Source organism: Mchenga conophoros, linkage group LG11 (genome assembly GCF_057382185.1).
Source record: "Mchenga conophoros isolate Kocher_MC1m ecotype Shallow Benthic linkage group LG11, M_conophoros_male_GT1.1, whole genome shotgun sequence".
Classification (NCBI taxonomy): Eukaryota; Metazoa; Chordata; class Actinopteri; order Cichliformes; family Cichlidae; genus Mchenga; species Mchenga conophoros.
The window spans coordinates 20,102,106-20,119,656 of record NC_140536.1 but is presented as its reverse complement, the minus strand read 5'-3'; the positions used below and the strand labels follow the sequence as shown (position 1 = coordinate 20,119,656).

Here is a 17,551-nt window from a genome sequence, read left to right as displayed (position 1 = left end):
CAGGTCTGTATGTATGAATTGTTAAATATAAGGCTCAAATTCTGATATAATTTCTGTAATTCATAGTAAATTAATATAATAAAATGAAAATGTACATGTGATATCAAATATGATGTAATTTTTACATTTTCAATCTTAGCTAGAGTTGTTGGTCTACGCTTGCAGCCTTGAATCAGTGCACCTACACTTCCTAAAAATAATCTTTTCTCTAAAGAAGTAGAAGTTGGAGGAGGAAAAGTAGAAGATAATGGGATCAATGAAAGTGTTGAAACAGCTAAGCAGAAAGGTGTAGTACCTCCACTCTGGGCTTTGTCCCTGGATGTAACCCACTAAATGAGATAAATTGTATGGCAGAACACAAATGAGGAACACAGCAAGAGTCCCTGAGGCCATGCCAATGGCCTTCTGTTTCTGCATCTGGGATATTCTGGACCGGCTGTACAGAATCGAGATGCAGCGCAAGTAGCAGTAAACACAAATAAGAAGAGGTATGAGGCAGAGTACAAAGAAAAACTCCAGACGTACTGGGAGGAGGATCTCCAGCTGCTTTTTTGTGATGTGTTCATAGCACACACTGGAGTTATTGCTAGACAGAGATGGGTGATGCTGGATGATGAAAGCGATACTGCAGTGTGCTGTCGAGATCAGCCAAATAACAGCACTAATAGCAACTGCATACACGGGTTTGTGCAGTTTATGATAAGTGATAGGAAATGCTGCTCCTATGTAGCGGACCACGCTGACTGCCATCAGCAGCAAGGAGCTGGTGTAGATTGTGGAGAAAAAGGTGAAGGTAGTGATGGAGCACATGAAATGAGATAAATTCCATTTCATACCAGATGCTGCCTCGTGCATCTTGAGAGGCAGAATGATCAAAAACAGCAGGTCAGAGACAGTCAGGTTGAGTAGCAGGATGTCTGTTGGAAGTGGCTTGGAGTGGATCTTGACACTAAACGCATAGAGAGCCAAGAGATTGCAGGGGAAGCCAATCAGGAATGAAATGATGTAAATGAAGAGAATGATCTCACTGCTCACAGTGGACTCCATTATGGACCTAAACCAAAATAAACAACACAGATTAACTTCTTCTTCTATGCTTCTCATACATCTTATACATATACAGCAGAGGTGGGACCAAGTCATTGTTTTGCAAGTCTCAAGTAAGTCTCAAGTCTTTATCCTCAAGTCTCAAGTCAAGTCTCAAGTAATGTCAGGCAAGTCAGAGTCGAGTCTCAAGTCACTGGTGTAAAAGTCCGAGTCAAGTCACAAGTCTGAAACTTTGAATTTCAAGTCCTTTCGAGTCTTTAAAAAAAACAAACGAAAAAATAATGTTGCAGTTATGCTAAATGTAAATATTAGACCATGTAATTTTTAAATCTGTGTTTTTCTCAACACATGACAAAATAGTGAACTTAGAAAATATACACAAATTGTGAAATTGCACCTCTTTAAAATGCAGCTCAATTAAACCTAGCTCCAAGAATAATTTTCACCGACAGTTCTGAGATAAGCTGCATGTTATTCTTGGATGCGGTTGTAGGACCAGCTTTAAAATCGCATGACAAAAATATCATACACATTAAAAAAAAACTGTATCACCAACGTAGCCTGGACAACATTTGCTAGTTAGATGAAGTCAGCTATCTCATCTTAGCATATTTATATGCATATTTATAATCATACGGTTCTTGGAGTGAGTGCATACACTCATGAAGTTTAGTAACTTCAGGTCACTGCAACAAGCCCAGGTACAGTTTACCGACGGATGGGTACAGGGACCATGAAATGCACCGTGTAGAACGAAAGACCATCGTACGTATTGTAACGATGGTTAAGTGTTACTGGACAGTGACATGTTGGTTTTCTCTGCACACTGTTGTTGTTCCTTTAAGATTCATGTTTGGTTGGGCTGCAGGAAGTAGTGAGGATGGTGTACAGGAAGGGGTGGGGGGACCTGGTTGTTCTGTGTGTGTGCCAGGCTGAAGAGAGGTGTAGTTCGAGAGCGCTTCCCCCTGAGTTAACAACCCGCTGGCTTATGTGCCGAATAAACGGACAAACTGAGACCCCAACCGTCTGGTTCTTGTGAACGTTACATTGGTGTCAGAAGTGAAGAAAGAAAAAAGAACCCCAGAACGCCCGAGACCCTGTTGCCGGCGACGCTTGCCGTTACGAGACGAGGATGTTGCCGGGCAGGATTAAGAAGGAGACGGAGGAGAGGGAGGTTCGTCCGCGCTCGCCCGCCCATGGAGTGAGGGAAACGGCGCTGCGGCTGTCTGCCGAGGCTGGATTTTCTCCAGGTTTGACTAGGCTCGGGAACTGTTTGCACAGCGGCCGCGATTCCGGCGGGAAGGAGTCGACCTCGCTTGGCGCGCCGTCACGTGATGTAAACAAACATGGCGGCGCCCAGCAAGCTGCAGCGAATATAAAAACGCCTAAGTTCAGCGGCAAGACGCCATGGGAAGTGTTTATCGCACAGTTCGAGCTGTTAGCTGTTGCAGCTGGCTGGTCTGAGGAACATAAAGCTCTCCAACTGGCTTTGTGTCTGTGTGAGGATGCAGCTGCATGCCTGCTGCTGCTGACCGAGGAGCAGAGGGGAGATTATAATGCTCTGGTCGGAGCACTTCAGAGGCGCTTCGGGCAGTATAACCAACCAGTGCTGCTGAGGTCGGAGTTCCACAACAGACGCAGATTGCCAGGTGAGCCCCTCCGCATTTTCGCCCATGAAGTCGAGTGCCTTTGCCGGAGGGCGTATGACAGCATGCTACCATCAGTGCAGGCGGAGTTAGCTCGGGACCAGTTCCTGCAGGCCCTGAGCCCTAAAGAGCTCCGCATGCAAACTCAGCTTGCTCGGCCGGCCACACTCAGTGCAGCCCTGGAGCTAGCGTTGGAGAGGGAGATGCTTGCAGGATCCTCTGGGGGCGCTGACGACGCACACGTGGTGAGGGCTGTGTCAGCACCTGTGGAACAGATGGAGACGCCAGCGGGCCTGTGCAGTTTGGTGCAGACAGCTTCGCTGCAGTCGCCTTCCCCTCGGGCTGGCCCACACCGCCGACCTCAGAGCTGCTGGGGATGTGGACAAGTCGGACACCTCATCAGGCAGTGCCCCAAGCTTGCAGCGGTTCAGGGAAACGCCCACGGGCCCGTGTAGGCGGGAGTACACGGGCCTGGGAGAACGACATCCCCACACCACCGCCACCTCCACCCGGTGCGGCCATCACTGTGGGCTGGACCCAGGTTGGCGGCTTTTGCCATGTTCCAGTGATGATTGCGGGGGTGTCCTGTACGGCCCTGCTGGACACGGGATCCAATGCAACGCTGGTCCGACCCGATATTGTCCCAACCGGAGCTGCTGTACAACCGACTAACGTGCAACTTAAGACTGTGACCGGTGATCTGGCCCCAATGAGAGGGAAGGGAGTGTTCCAGTTCAAGGTGGGGGACCTCGGTGTGTCTTATGCTGCCTGGGTGGCTGACGTGCAGGACGCCTGCATCCTTGGGCTGGATTTTTTACGAGCCATTGGTGGTGTACTGGACTTAGGCAAAGGCCTCCTCGTACTCCCTGATGGGAAGAAGGTGCCGCTTATTCCTCCCCCGGTCTGCACAGCATCTGCCGCGGCGTCCACCTCCACCGCAGAGACCCCTGCAGACCCGCCAGCAGAACAGCGAGCGGAGGAGGAGGAGGAGGAGAGGCTCTCAGCAGTGAGGAGTATCTGGTCAAAGAACTGTGAGGGGCTGACTCCACAGCAGCAAGAGAGTCTATGGCAGGTACTAAAAGAGTTTAGTGACATTTTTGCCCTGAAAGAAAGTGATGTTGGCTTGACACACTTGGTAGAGCACGTCATTGAGACCGGGGATGCCCAGCCTATTAAAGTGCGCCCCCGCCGCCTGCCCCTGGCTCATCAGGAGGCTGCAGACAGGGAGCTGTGTGAAATGATGAAGGCGGGCATCATAGAACCATCTGATAGCCCGTGGGCCTCCGCGGTGGTGATGGTGCCTAAGAAAAAAAGTCCTAGGATGCGTTTCTGTGTGGACTACAGACCACTCAACAAAGTGACGAAGAAAGACTCTTACCCCCTTCCCAGGATTGATGAGTCCCTCGACTTAGTAGCCGGGTCCTCCTGGTTTTCCACCCTGGACCTGCGGAGTGGCTACTGGCAGGTGCCACTGTCCCCGGAATCCAGACCGAAGACAGCCTTCTGCACTAACAGGGGACTATGGCAGTTCAAAGTCCTGAGTTTTGGCCTTTGCAACGCTCCTGCGACCCTCGAGAGGCTCATGGACAGTGTGCTGGCTGGCGTCCCACGGCAACGGTGTCTGGTTTACCTGGATGATCTTCTAGTGCACGGGAGCTCCTTTGATGCTGCCCTGGATGCCCTGAGACAAGTGTTGGAGAGGGTGGCGGCTGCAGGCCTGAAGCTGCATCCCGACAAGTGCCACTTCATGAGGAGGGAGGTGGAGTTTCTGGGCCACAAGCTGGGTCGTGAGGGCATCAGCACTTTGGAGGAAAAAATTCACACCATTACCGAGTGGCCCACACCAGCAGACCAGAAACAGCTCAAAAGCTTCCTAGGACTGGCGTCTTATTACAGGAGGTTTGTGAAGGGCTTTTCCTCCATAGCCGCACCACTCTTCCACCTGCTGCAGAAGGACCGTGACTTCATCTGGACCCAGGACTGTCAGCAGGCGTTCGACACCCTCCGCAGATCGCTGACAGAGTCCCCAGTCCTTGCCCCCCCTGACCCCGCCCTGCCTTTTGTCCTGGACACTGACGCAAGTAATGTGGGGCTGGGAGCGGTGTTGTCGCAGGTTGGACCGGAAGGGGAGAAGGTGGTGGCGTACTTCAGCCGGGTCCTGAACAGGAGCGAGCGGCGCTACTGTGTCACACGACGAGAGCTGTTGGCTGTGGTGGCGGGGGTGAGACACTTTAAATACTACCTGTGCGGCACAGCATTTGTTGTCCGAACTGATCATGCTGCCCTTCAGTGGCTGATGTCTTTCAGGGAGCCAGAGGGACAGGTGGCTCGCTGGCTGGAGGAGCTCCAAGCCTTCAATTTCACCGTGGAGCACAGAGCAGGGACGCACCATTCTAACGCAGATGCCCTCTCTCGCCGCCCATGTGCTGCAGCTGGCTGCCGTTACTGTGAGAAGCGAGAGGAAATAGAGCGGGAACTCACGACAATAGACGGAGCAGCACAGCTCGCCTGCAGGGTTCTTCTGGTGGTGGATGCAGCGGAGTGGAGGGCACGGCAGGAACAAGACACAGACCTGCTGCCGGTCCTGCAGTGTGTTGAAAACACGCAGTTCTTTGAATCTTTGGGCTGAAGGAAGGACAATACTCGGTGTATCAATGCTCAATCAACAATCATTTATTTCCATACAATTCAACAGTTAGAGCATTACAACGTCCGGACGGGAGAGATGCTACCAGAGGGTCAGGCACATGTCTCAAAATGGTGACAGGTTGCTCAGCTTTTTATAGTCTCTAGTGGCCCCCAGCTAGTCGTAAAAGCCAAAACATCACATTTTTTCTCTGTTACAGCGCCTAAGTTATGACCTCGGCAGTTGTTTCTCTGCTTTCTGTAAGGTGGGGGTGTGGAATGTGGTCTGTCTATCTCCCCTGTCTTTAGACACAGAGTCTCCTGCTTACAACCTTCTCTTCATGATTCAACAATTAAGCATGTCAAGAAAACAGTGTAACACATTCCCAGCAGATCAAGGATACAGAGTGATGCACATTTATCTGATGAACTAATATGTGAATATGTTCTGTTAACTCAAAAGTATAATGAGAACTAAACTACATACAGATCACACACTCTATTTTAAAGGGTATAATATGATCTACAGCAGTATTCTAATTCAACTACTTTGATTACATATATAAGGTAACATATAATAACAGAATAATATCACAATACCCTATTTTGATCTCTCATTAAAGAGATCACTAATAACAAGCACTTCAGCGTTGCAAGGTCCAGGTTTTCTTGATCCTGAGGCCCTCTGTCCCCCTTTAACGGGTGGACCATATGGGGGATGACCTCTGTGTTCACGCAGTTCAGATGCAAGCAAAGTTAGCTTTACAACCATAACAGCAGTTACAGATGACACTCCCATCACTCCCCATTTTCCCACAGCTTTATTTTGGTGCTCCAGTTTTCCACCCCCATTTTAATGCCCCCTTATACCTTTCAAATGTACTTAGACTAGAACCTCTGTCTAAGGAGCTTTTAACCTTTATTTTTATTGCTGCAGCTACCAGTGTCTTCCAGTTTGGGTGATTCTCAGCTTCTTTCTTCGACCTCCGGGGTTAGACCACCCTTTAGTCATTGCACAGTTCTGGGGATTATTCTGCCCCGATTTCAAACAAAGATCTGTGTGTTTTGGGTTCACCGGCGTGTCCCCCTTTTTGCCAAGCGCCTCTCGAACCTCGTTGGTCTGGTGTTCCTGGTTTTCGCCAACCCCTTCATGGTTATTGCTGTGTCTGTGGGATCCATCTTCTCCAGGAGCCCAAACGTCATGACACTTGACCCCAGTTGCTGTCTCGGCTGTCCCTACATCTGTCTCTGCTGTGAAGGGTCCTCACATCTCCGTGTCCCCGTCTGGTGTCTGTTCCTTTCTCTGCAAGAGACAGAAAACCAAAACACCTCTCTCCCTAGCCTTGATAATCTAATATTGTTATCCATTGTTGTTCTAATGATTCAAATTTGGTTTAAAATATTATGTTCAGGACCTATTCTAATCATAATCTATGTGTGTGTAAAAGAAATCAAAAATTAGTGAACCCTTTCTAAGTCTAACACATTATAAGCTTAAGTTTTACCATAGCTAAATTATTAAACACAGAAATAACGTCATAAGATGTTCATAAAACCATTGTTTGATGTTCGGACTCAACTCCCCCTTTTTGACACACTCCCATGTGTCAATTCATTGGAGCTAGACAATTAAAAGAGAAGGTCAGTGACATCATATCTCAGAAAGTATCAGAAATTCTTCTCTCGAGTACCGTTGCTCCAGCCTTGTCATCCCTGAGGATCTTCGATCCCGAAAATGTCCCTTCTCCTCATGTAATAAAGTCTGTCATCCTTCCATGCCCTGGTAACTGGTCCATCCAGAGCTGTAACATTTTGAAATGTACATACAACAAGCCAAACCACACCTTGGTCACACCAACCCCTTTCTGCCCTGAAGATGTCCAACACCATCTTAGTCTGGACCAGGGTTGTAATAGTTTTGCAATTTTCATCAGTTTTAATCAGTTTTTACCAATTGTTTGCTAGTTTAGTTTAGTTTTTATTTTCTGAAAATCCTTAGTTTCAATTTAGTTTTATTTGTGTTTTGCAAAAATTAAGTGTAACAAAATCCCAGTTCCATCATATCAGTCATGCTCTTCTGGTTATCCTTGGGTGTTGAGACTAATAACTATTAACTCTTGCCGCACCGAGTGGTCCTAATTTTGGTTCAAGTGAATTGATAACCTTTTGAAGGCGATTGTTTCACACCTTTATTTAGATGTCCCAGTCCTGTTATCTCGGGATACATCACGCCGCCTTATCTGGGGTTAGCTGTTTTCTAGGGATGCGGGTTGAGTGGGTGAGCTCTTCAAGGAGGGGGAGTGTGCTCCCCCTGATGAGGTCTTCTAGGTAAGCTAGGTTAACCTTCTTGTGTGAGCTTTTCAAGTGCACTTTAAGGTTAGTGGGACTTTTAGTTTTATAAATGTCCCTCATGACCCCCTGATGACCCAGTATTTCATTTTTGCACACTGTAGTACACATTTTAGTTTTTGCTTGTAGCTCGCATACTCTACTTGCCACTCCTCTAAGTCCTGATGTTTCTTAGAGAGGGCAACAGTACCTTTAAAATTATATCACACGTGTGGGGGTGTGGCCTTGCCAATTGTTTTGCCCACCTTTTCAAAATGGCTGGCGTGCCCACAAGCACATGTCATGGAAAAAGAAAGGTAAGCTTGATATTTACATTTAAAATGTTTTGTTAAACTCAGATTTTTATTTTATTCTTTTTGCAAGTACCCCTCCTCGGTGGCGAGAAACTGTTGGTGTGGTCAAGTGGGTGCTCTGGAAACAAACGCTCAGGACAGAACAGTTATCAGTCATGTACTTCCTACAAATTTTGCATATGTTTTATTCCATATTGATCCTCTGAGTGTAATGGTACATTTTAATTTGAATTTATCCAAACTAAACACAATATTTTCTTTATTTACTTTGCTCTTGTTCTTTTTCAGTACCACACCCTATCAAATGTCCCTGTCGATTATATTCTACATTTAATAACTTACTATTTCAAGTGAGAACCTAAATCATGTGGACCAATGTTTATTCTTGCATATCTCTATTCTGAATGTGGCCAGTCATTCATAGGTATTGTTCAATTTTGGCGATTTTCCTCTATAAAATTTAATTGACTTTTTACAGTGGCCTGCTATGGTTAATAATAACATGTTCCAGTCATGAGTGGCATCAAAAGTCTTCTCCACTGTAGCATTTGGCATTCCCAATAATATAACATGATACCTTACTCAAAACACAGCTAATATAGCACAGTTTTCTTAATGCAAACATCGGTAACTCAAAATCAGCAACCAAAGTGTTAAGTCTGCAGTTCATACTTATGTGAAGCTAGAGTCTCCTCCTCCAGTCTCTCTTATCCTCCTGCTCCTGAAAAAACAAAACAAAACAAAGCGAAGCATCCACCCTTCTCTTGTCGGCTGGGTGAATTGTTTATGAATTGTTTATTGGCATTTACTAATCCTAAAGTTGGTGCAGTCATTGTCTCAGTATCAAGTCAGTCAAAACTTTTAGTCGTCAGTCCATCACAGTCCATTCACATGCATACCTCCATACACATTCATACCAGATGTTGCTGATAATGGAGTCTCCCGCGCAACCTATTCGAGCCTCCATCACCAGCAAGATGACGTCATCATTTTAAAGGAAAACAATTCCTTGTTGTTTTTTGGGCCGGATTGACTCGGTGCAATCCTTTTAGATCAGTGTTCCCTATAAGTGAATTTCTCCCCAGCCAATTACAATCATGGAGAAGCACACTTTGCAACTGTTTACAGTAATAATATTTTATAGCGCTTTAAATTTCAATCTTTCAGGCCTTGTTTAAAGAGCTGATTGTTAAATCATGAACTCACAAAATATCAACATATCACCACTGGTGGATCACACCTCTCAGATGTTTTTTCTCCAGTGCACTGTAACAAAAACGAAAACAGACATAACCAACAAAATACTACTAAAATAACACAAACTAGGGCCCGTTGCAGACATGTCCAAGCATAAAACTATCCCTCTCTCGCTTACGAGAAAGAACACAAGCCAAAGCTCACTGATAAAATCAAGCTAGCGCTAAACAAAACCAAACAATCAACCAGAAATTCACAGGAACATTTTGCTTCCTGCCGGGACAATATTGTGTGGGAATGAGAACCTCAGGTGCCGTAACACCTTTTGTTCCTCCTTGAATTAAAACTCAATCACAGAAAATGCCGTACTCCAACCTAAACTTACACTATTAATTCATCAATTTCACTCTGTGCCACTGTTCCTCATCAGGGCTGTGTGAAGCACAGCAAAGAACTCAGTCAAGGCCTTGAGCCATAAACAGACATCACGCACAGACATTGTTTTCATAACCAAACTTTTTAGACCTTATTCCTAAAATCTACATAAATGCCCTCTGGGTGACATATAACACATTCTAAGTAATCAATGGCTCCTCATAAAAATTATGCATTGGGATGTTTGTGTGCAGCATTTTGCATATCAGCATAAGCAAAGCATTCTTCATTGCATCAGCGTGTGTGTGTGTGTGTGTGTGTGTGTGTGTGTGTGTGTGTGTGTATATGTGTGTGTGTGTCATTTCTCACTCACTCAACGAGTGCGCGTGTTCATGTGTGTATTTCACTTCATTCTGAATCTGTGTGTTTGGAGACGTGTGTGTGTGTGTGTGTTCATCACTTTCCTGTTCTGGTGTTCTGGGTAAACCACGGCCTGAAGCATGCCCTGGGGTCCTGCCCCCCTCCTTTTTCAGTTTGTTTGCGACCATTGCTGCTGCTGCTGCTCAAAATTCAGTCCATCCTGGTTCTGACCCCAATTGGGGCAGTCCTTTCTCCAGTGTCGATGTTCACCGCAGGTGAAACCTGCATCTTCTTCTGTGTTTTTGTCCATTCTGAGGTGCCTTCTGTCCTCAGTTACTCCTCTTGTCTCGGTCACGCCCTTTTTCGCCACCCGATCATCCGTGTTGGTCCATCACTGTCCTGCACAGTGTGAATGCAAAGTTATCAAGGTCAGCATTCTTTCGCTCGGCCTTACTTTTCATTCGGGCTTGGCGGGCGTCTCGTCACAGCTCTGTCAGCTGACGCAGTCTGGGAATTTTCCCCCGTGTAGTGAAACGGGCCTTAGGTTTAGTGCTCTCCGTCTCGGCTGCCTGAGATCACATTCCTGCAGGTCTGTTGACATTCTCAGGTCGTTGTTGTGGGTCCAGCTGTTGCAGCATTTGGTCAGTGTCACGTATGGGGGAGAGCAGGAGTCCAGTCAGCCTCGGCTTTCAGGGCCGGCAAAGCAGCCTGTAATTAAATATGTATAGAAAAAACAAAAACAAAACAAAACAAAAACAAACTAAAAACAAAAACAAACGAACAGGAAAATGTTGTTGGGTTGGCTGTGTTATTCAGAGGGGAGACAATGGGGCCAGGCCCTGTGTCAGCCTTCTCTCCCCCTTTTTTTGTTTTTTCTCTCCCGATATAATCAACTCCTAACCCACCAAGTTGACAGGACAACACCGGTATATGTTAAAATTCTTAAGATCATGTTTAAAAGCCCAAAAAGGAACTTTCTTTCATTCAGTAATCACTTTTATTAATCAATCAACAGAAAACATGTCACAATTTGAATCTTTTAACCACTAAATTTGTTGTGTCTTGCCTGGTTGGTTAGACCAGTGTTCCTTTTTTTTTTTTTTTTAGTTAAATTGTTGTCCTGCAACCCAGAGGGTTTCTTTGTCAGTAATGTATAGACTTCATCATTTAAGTATGTTAATTTTTCTTTAACCTTGCTGGAAAATCTTCACGTGTTCATGAGTGTAAGCTGTTTCTTCATTGCGTGTATGTGCATTTGTATAAAAGCAGGTTAATTTTATCTTTTCTCAAACTAGGCGTTACCTTAAAAGGAGCCTTTCTCTCAGATTTCTCTGCTTGTGTGTGTTTTTGTTTCACCTTTCTGTTGTGATGCTCCGGACGCCTTCCCAACCTCCACAAGTCCGTTGGCCCCAATTTTATGTGTTAAAACTTCTCTTAATTTCTCCTCTAATTCTCTCCTCGCTGCTGTCTTTTTCACAGCTGCTGATTCGTGCTGGGTGTGGTTCCCATTACCTATAATTTTGCTTCGGCCGCTGTGCTTGTGGGGGCAGTTGGTCCAGGTCCGCAGCTTCCTGTATTAACACACTAAGAGATTTATTTAATTTCATTTTCATCACATGTTAAACAGATAAGCAGGCAACACGCCTACCTTGACAGCGTAAACTGTACGCCAGTCTCCCAACACATTCCTCTCTCTACTCCTCCATAATTCTCCACTGCACACCTCTTACTATCTCTCCTTTTTATTTTTATTACACCACAGAGTAATACACCCAATTATGCCCGTCTATCTCTATGTGGCTCCAAATTCCCTCTTTATTTTAATTTCACACTCGTCAGGGGACAGGCACACAACAATTTCAACCACTGAAACGAGGAATTCAACCTTTTTATATTTCTTTACTAATCTAGACTCAACGTTTGTTCGCAAAATGTGTCTTGTTCTAGTCCGGAATAAATGTGAACCCGTGATTACACGGCCGTTCCAGTGTTATTTCCGTGGCTATGCGGGGGCCCTCACCTCCCCAAGTCACCACCTCAGCACCCGGACAACGCCGGTCCTGGCCACGCGTCCACGGACAGGAGGGTCGCTACTCCATAGGCAAATGTTCCACAGGTACACTAGGCATCAACCTTTGATCCTAAAATGTGTATTTGCTCTAATGTCCTCCTAATCAAACACATCAACCGTCACTGTCACTGTGTTCACGCTTCACACTCCACACAAAAACACACTCAGAGCGCGCTTCACTCACACTCTCACTCAGTGCGCGCTTTACCCACAAGACAGCACCCAGAGCGCGCCTCGCAGCTTCACACACACTCTCTCACCCAGAGCGCGCTTTCACACTCACACACACACAACACTTTTCCTCAGCGGGAATTTTACACAGAAACCTCTGAGCTCAACTATTAGATCTTCTGAAAGCACACTGCACCATAGACCAAAATACCCCTTTCTCTGCGATTATGACCGCCACAACGGAGCAAAGTCGCATCATAAAAGTGATGCTTGCATCCCCGAAGTTATACCAGACATCATAAACCAGGTTTTGCTCTATGTACTTCTTGGCAAGTAAAATTTTACTTTGTTTTATGACCGCAGCCCTTAAAAAAAAAACTCGACTGACACCACAAACCACCGTCAAACCTCTGTTCAATGTACTAAAATTAGCACCAACCACTACTGCACTTCACGGCCGCACCACCGGAACACGGCCGTATCATAAACCAAACCTACGGACGTGTTTCGCTCTCGCGTTGCCAGTGTTCAACCGCACCGTGAAGCCAGCATCTGCTTTTCCTTAAATCAACTTCTATTTCATAGCCGGCAAGAGCCAGGACGTAACCGACACCATAAACAAACTTCAAACCTCGACTTCAATGTACTGAACTAATGGCCGCGTCTTCAGAATAAATTCTAATGTATTATTGCTACAGAAGCCAGTATTAGACAAAATTAAATGTGGAAGGTAAAGTGGCTGCAACTAGTCCAACGTAGTATGTTATTAGTATCTCGGTAGAAGCAGATTACTGCGACTAGACCAACGTAGTATGTTATTAGTATCTCGGTAGAAGCAGTTTATTTAACACACTGGAATTCAGCCTCAACTTATGTTGTTAGTATCTTGCGCCAAAAACCAGACACCGACAAATTTACTGTGAAAATACATGTGACTCAGCGAACAGATTAATTTGGAAAGCCCAATATGCACATTTGGTATTTATAATACAACAGGCTGTGCTTACCTTTTTATTTTTGGACCGGTCCTCTGTTCACCTCGCCTCACGATCTCACCAAAGGTCAAATCTGCACCTCCTCAGCACACCAAAGATCCGGGTCACGGCACCAAGTTGTTGAAAACACGCAGTTCTTTGAATCTTTGGGCTGAAGGAAGGACAATACTCGGTGTATCAATGCTCAATCAACAATCATTTATTTCCAGACAATTCAACAGTTAGAGCATTACAACGTCCGGACGGGAGAGATGCTACCAGAGGGTCAGGCACATGTCTCAAAATGGTGACGGGTTGCTCAGCTTTTTATAGTCTCTAGTGGCCCCCAGCTAGTCGTAAAAGCCAAAACATCACATTTTTTCTCTGTTACAGCGCCTAAGTTATGACCTCGGCAGTTGTTTCTCTGCTTTCTGTAAGGTGGGGGTGTGGAATGTGGTCTGTCTATCTCCCCTGTCTTTAGACACAGAGTCTCCTGCTTACAACCTTCTCTTCATGATTCAACAATTAAGCATGTCAAGAAAACAGTGTAACACATTCCCAGCAGATCAAGGATACAGAGTGATGCACATTTATCTAATGAACTAATATGTGAATATGTTCTGTTAACTCAAAAGTATAATGAGAACTAAACTACATACAGCTCACACACTCTATATTAAAGGGTATAATATGATCTACAGCAGTATTCTAATTCAACTACTTTGATTACATATATAAGGTAACATATAATAACAGAATAATATCACAAGTGGCTGGAGAAGGGGGAGCAACCCCTTTGGGATGAGGTCACTGGGTTTTCCATCTGTACCAGGGGGCTGTGGGCCAAGTTTGCAGCTCTCAGGCTGAAGGAGGGGGTGTTGGAGCGTGCCTGGAAGGATCCTGCCACGGGGGAGGAGAGGTGGCAGGTTGTGGTCAGCTGTGCTGGGAGCCTGCCATGGGAGCACTGGCTCTGGCCACTTTGGGGTCTCCAAGACTCTTCGCCGCCTCCGCCAGGGCTATTACTGGGGTCAACAGCGGAGGGATGTGGAGGACTTTTGCCGCAGCTGTGATGCATGTTCCTCACACAAAGGGCCACAAGACCAGTCCCGGGCTCAGCTTCAGCAGCAACCAGCAGGAGCCCCAATGGAGCGAGTAGCTGTGGACGTCATGGGCCCATTTCCTCGCACAGACAGAGGAAACCGCTATGTTCTTGTGGCCATGGACTATTTTACCAAGTGGCCGGAAGCATACGCCATCCCAGATCAGGAGGCTGAGACGGTCGCTGATGTATTAGTGGAGGGGATGTTCAGCCGCTTTGGAACAGCAGAGACCCTCCACAGTGACCAGGGGCGTAACTTTGAGTCCAAGGTATTTGCTGCCATGTGTGAACGCCTTGGGACTAAGAAAACCCGCACCACCCCACTTCACCCCCAAAGCGATGGGCTGGTGGAAAGGTTTAACAGGACGCTGGCCCAGCAGCTAGCCATCCTTACCTCAGAACACCAACGGGACTGGGATTACCATCTTCCCCTTACCCTCATGGCCTACAGGTCGGCAGTGCAGGACTCCACCCAATGTACGCCTGCCCTGCTCATGTTAGGGAGAGAGCTGAGAACTCCTGCAGAGTTGGCTTTTGGGAAACCCCCGGACGCGCCAGAGGCACCACCGGGCCGGGACTACGCAAGGAAGCTGCAGGACCGGCTGGATTCTGCACATTCCTACGCCCGAGAGCAGCTGGCGAAGGCAGGCCTGCGCCAAAAGAGGAATTACGACATCACCACTAAAGGGAGGCACTTCCGTGCTGGGGAGCTGGTGTGGGTCTACAGCCCAAAGAGGAAGAAGGGACGGTGTCCTAAACTGGATAGCAGCTGGGTGGGGCCTTGCAGCGTCCTAGAGCGAGTGGGGGAGGTTGTTTACAGGGTGCAGTTGCCTCCTAGGGGGAGGATAGTAGCGCTGCACAGAGACCGGATGGCCCCCTACAGAGGACAGTCCCTCCCCTCCTTTCCATGACCCTGCTCAGAGGGGCCCCCGACCGGGGCTGCGTTCCCCCCCCTCGGACTCTTCACCCCAAAGCCCCGAAGCTCCGCGTCCTCCTCAGGGGCTCAGGAGGTCAAGGAGGGAACGTAGGCTACCGCCCCGCCTCAGAGACTGTGTCGTTCCCTCGGGGACGAGGAACTTATTGCTGGGGGGGCAGTGTAACGATGGTTAAGTGTTACTGGACAGTGACATGTTGGTTTTCTCTGCACACTGTTGTTGTTCCTTTAAGATTCATGTTTGGTTGGGCTGCAGGAAGTAGTGAGGGTGGTGTACAGGAAGGGGTGGGGGGACCTGGTTGTTCTGTGTGTGTGCCAGGCTGAAGAGAGGTGTAGTTCGAGAGCGCTTCCCCCTGAGTTAACAACCCGCTGGCTTATGTGCCGAATAAATGGACAAACTGAGACCCCAACCGTCTGGTTCTTGTGAACGTTACAGTATCATAAGTTTACCAGTCTCACAAATTGTCGTCATAAATACACATTCCTTAACCGTTTATTAATAGGACCTTTGAGCTCAACGGTAATTAATTAGTAGTGGAAATAATTTCTGGTACCCATCACAGAAATGTAGCAGTGACAACAATATTGTATGCTGTAATCGTACTGGGCAATTAGTGATACAAAAAAACTGTTTTATCCTGTGAATAAAAGTATATGTTTTTGTCAATGTACCATAATAACAGAAGCGAAACGCAATATTGTGTCAGGACAATTCACTATTTATGCACAATAAATAAAGGAGCATAGCGCGACAATTTCTGTTCTTGCTTGTAACCTATATCACCAATTATGTTATGAAAATGACGTATTAACTACTAAAAAACACTGACCTTTGTGTAAATGCTTGGAGCAGACTAACCTGTGAGCTGGAGTGTTCTGGGACGTTATATTTGATCTTTGAATGGCTGCAATCCAGGCCATCCGTCGCATCTTTGTTACTTCGGAAACATGAACAATTTCTCTTCAACGACGTAATCCGATAACAACCGATCTCTTTACCCGTCGGCTTCCCGTGGCTGTCGTGCGACCGGCTATTGCAGTTAATAATACAACAGCTTCTTGACATTTTTGTGTTTCTTTTTATCGCTGTATAACTGATTTTAATTGAAAGCCTGCGTGCGCTAGTACCGCTTGCCACGAGTTCCCAGAATCATTTGCGGTTCTACCCGTGAATGACGTCACATTTTCAATCTCTATATAATATGCATGTTAAATTTTATATTTGGGGTAAAATATCAAGTCTTTTCAAGTAAACCGGTTCAAGTCCAATTCAAGTCCCAAGTCATTGGTGTAAAAGTCCAAGTCAAGTCACAAGTCTTAGAACATTTTTTCAAGTCAAGTCTAAAGTCATAAAATTAATGACTCGAGTCTGACTCGAGTCCAAGTCATGTGACTCGAGTCCACACCTCTGATATACAGTATTATTAAATCTAATATATCAAACCAAACAGTAATGAATACAATAAATTTATAGATGTTAATTGGCAAGTAATGTAGGAATTTTCAAACTTCAGAAAGTGAATGTCTCTAGTTAAACAATAAAGGAAAATCAATGTCTTGCAGTTATGTTCAATAGATAATACTAAAGCATCAGTGTTGCTTGCTAAACAATTAACATTTTCCGTTAGTATAGATACAGTTATTTAGGAAAATGTGTTTCATTACTTCAATCACTTAAAGGTGCTAAAACAAACGAGGCAGTCAGCTGTCATCAGTAGATGATTTTCAGTAGCAAATAGGATCTTGGTATATTTTTACTTACCAAGTGGTATAATATATCTCCGATGTCAAAACTTCACAATTAACACTCCGTTCTGTTCTTTTCATCAAAGACCTCCAGTTTCTAATCCAGGTTTAAAGATGAGTTGATATAAAGTGTTAGAAGCTTAAAACTCCATGCGACACACTGGGGCACACTACAATGACTAACAGCAGACACCAGTAGGTTAATATTAACTAAAATAAATAACCGCAGCTCATGTTGACTTTCATCTTAGATATGTTAACAAAGGACCTCCTGTCACCAAAATAAATTATTATCATAGTAATTTCCTTCGGGATTAATAAATTATTCTGATTCTGATTGATTCTGATTTGGATTTCGTAAGTCCAGAAGCCTGCATTTATTAGAATTCAAGATATTTTCCATTGCTCCATGAGAAATTTGTGATTTTAGGAGCACTGTGGAGATTACCTATACATGTAGCCTTCAGTATAAAAACAGTTTTCAAGTCACTGGATGCATCAGGGGCGATTTGTGGTTTATGTCATGCCTAAGGACTTTACAGCACATAGACTGAAAGAGCTGAAGATTGACGGTCTGCTCTATATCCTGAGTTTATCCCATATACTCCTTGTTATATCAAAACACTAACACTGACCACCAGGGGTTAAAGTGGGGTTTGACAGA

At 45.7% G+C, this 17,551-nt stretch overlaps 1 protein-coding gene across 1 annotated transcript; it reads right to left on the bottom strand.

Moving 5' to 3' along the window:
* Nucleotides 1-153: 153 nt before the first annotated feature.
* On the bottom strand, nt 154-16,971 carry LOC146563977 (free fatty acid receptor 2-like). The gene is made up of 2 exons (XM_085290203.1): nt 16,904-16,971; nt 154-1,054 (listed from the first exon to the last, which is right to left on the bottom strand). The coding sequence occupies exons 1-2, from the start codon at nt 16,966-16,968 to the stop codon at nt 154-156; spliced, it is 966 nt and encodes a 321-aa protein (XP_085146329.1). The 5' UTR covers nt 16,969-16,971.
* Nucleotides 16,972-17,551: the final 580 nt, after the last annotated feature.

Coding starts and splice junctions, on each gene's coding strand:
- LOC146563977 (XM_085290203.1), bottom strand. CDS start 16,968: ATGAAAAGAACAGAACGGAGTGTTAATTGTGAAGTTTTGACATCGGAG. Junction 1,055..16,903: donor GAGATATATTATACCACTTG/GTAAGTAAAAAT, acceptor ATTTTGGTTTAG/GTCCATAATGGAGTCCACTG.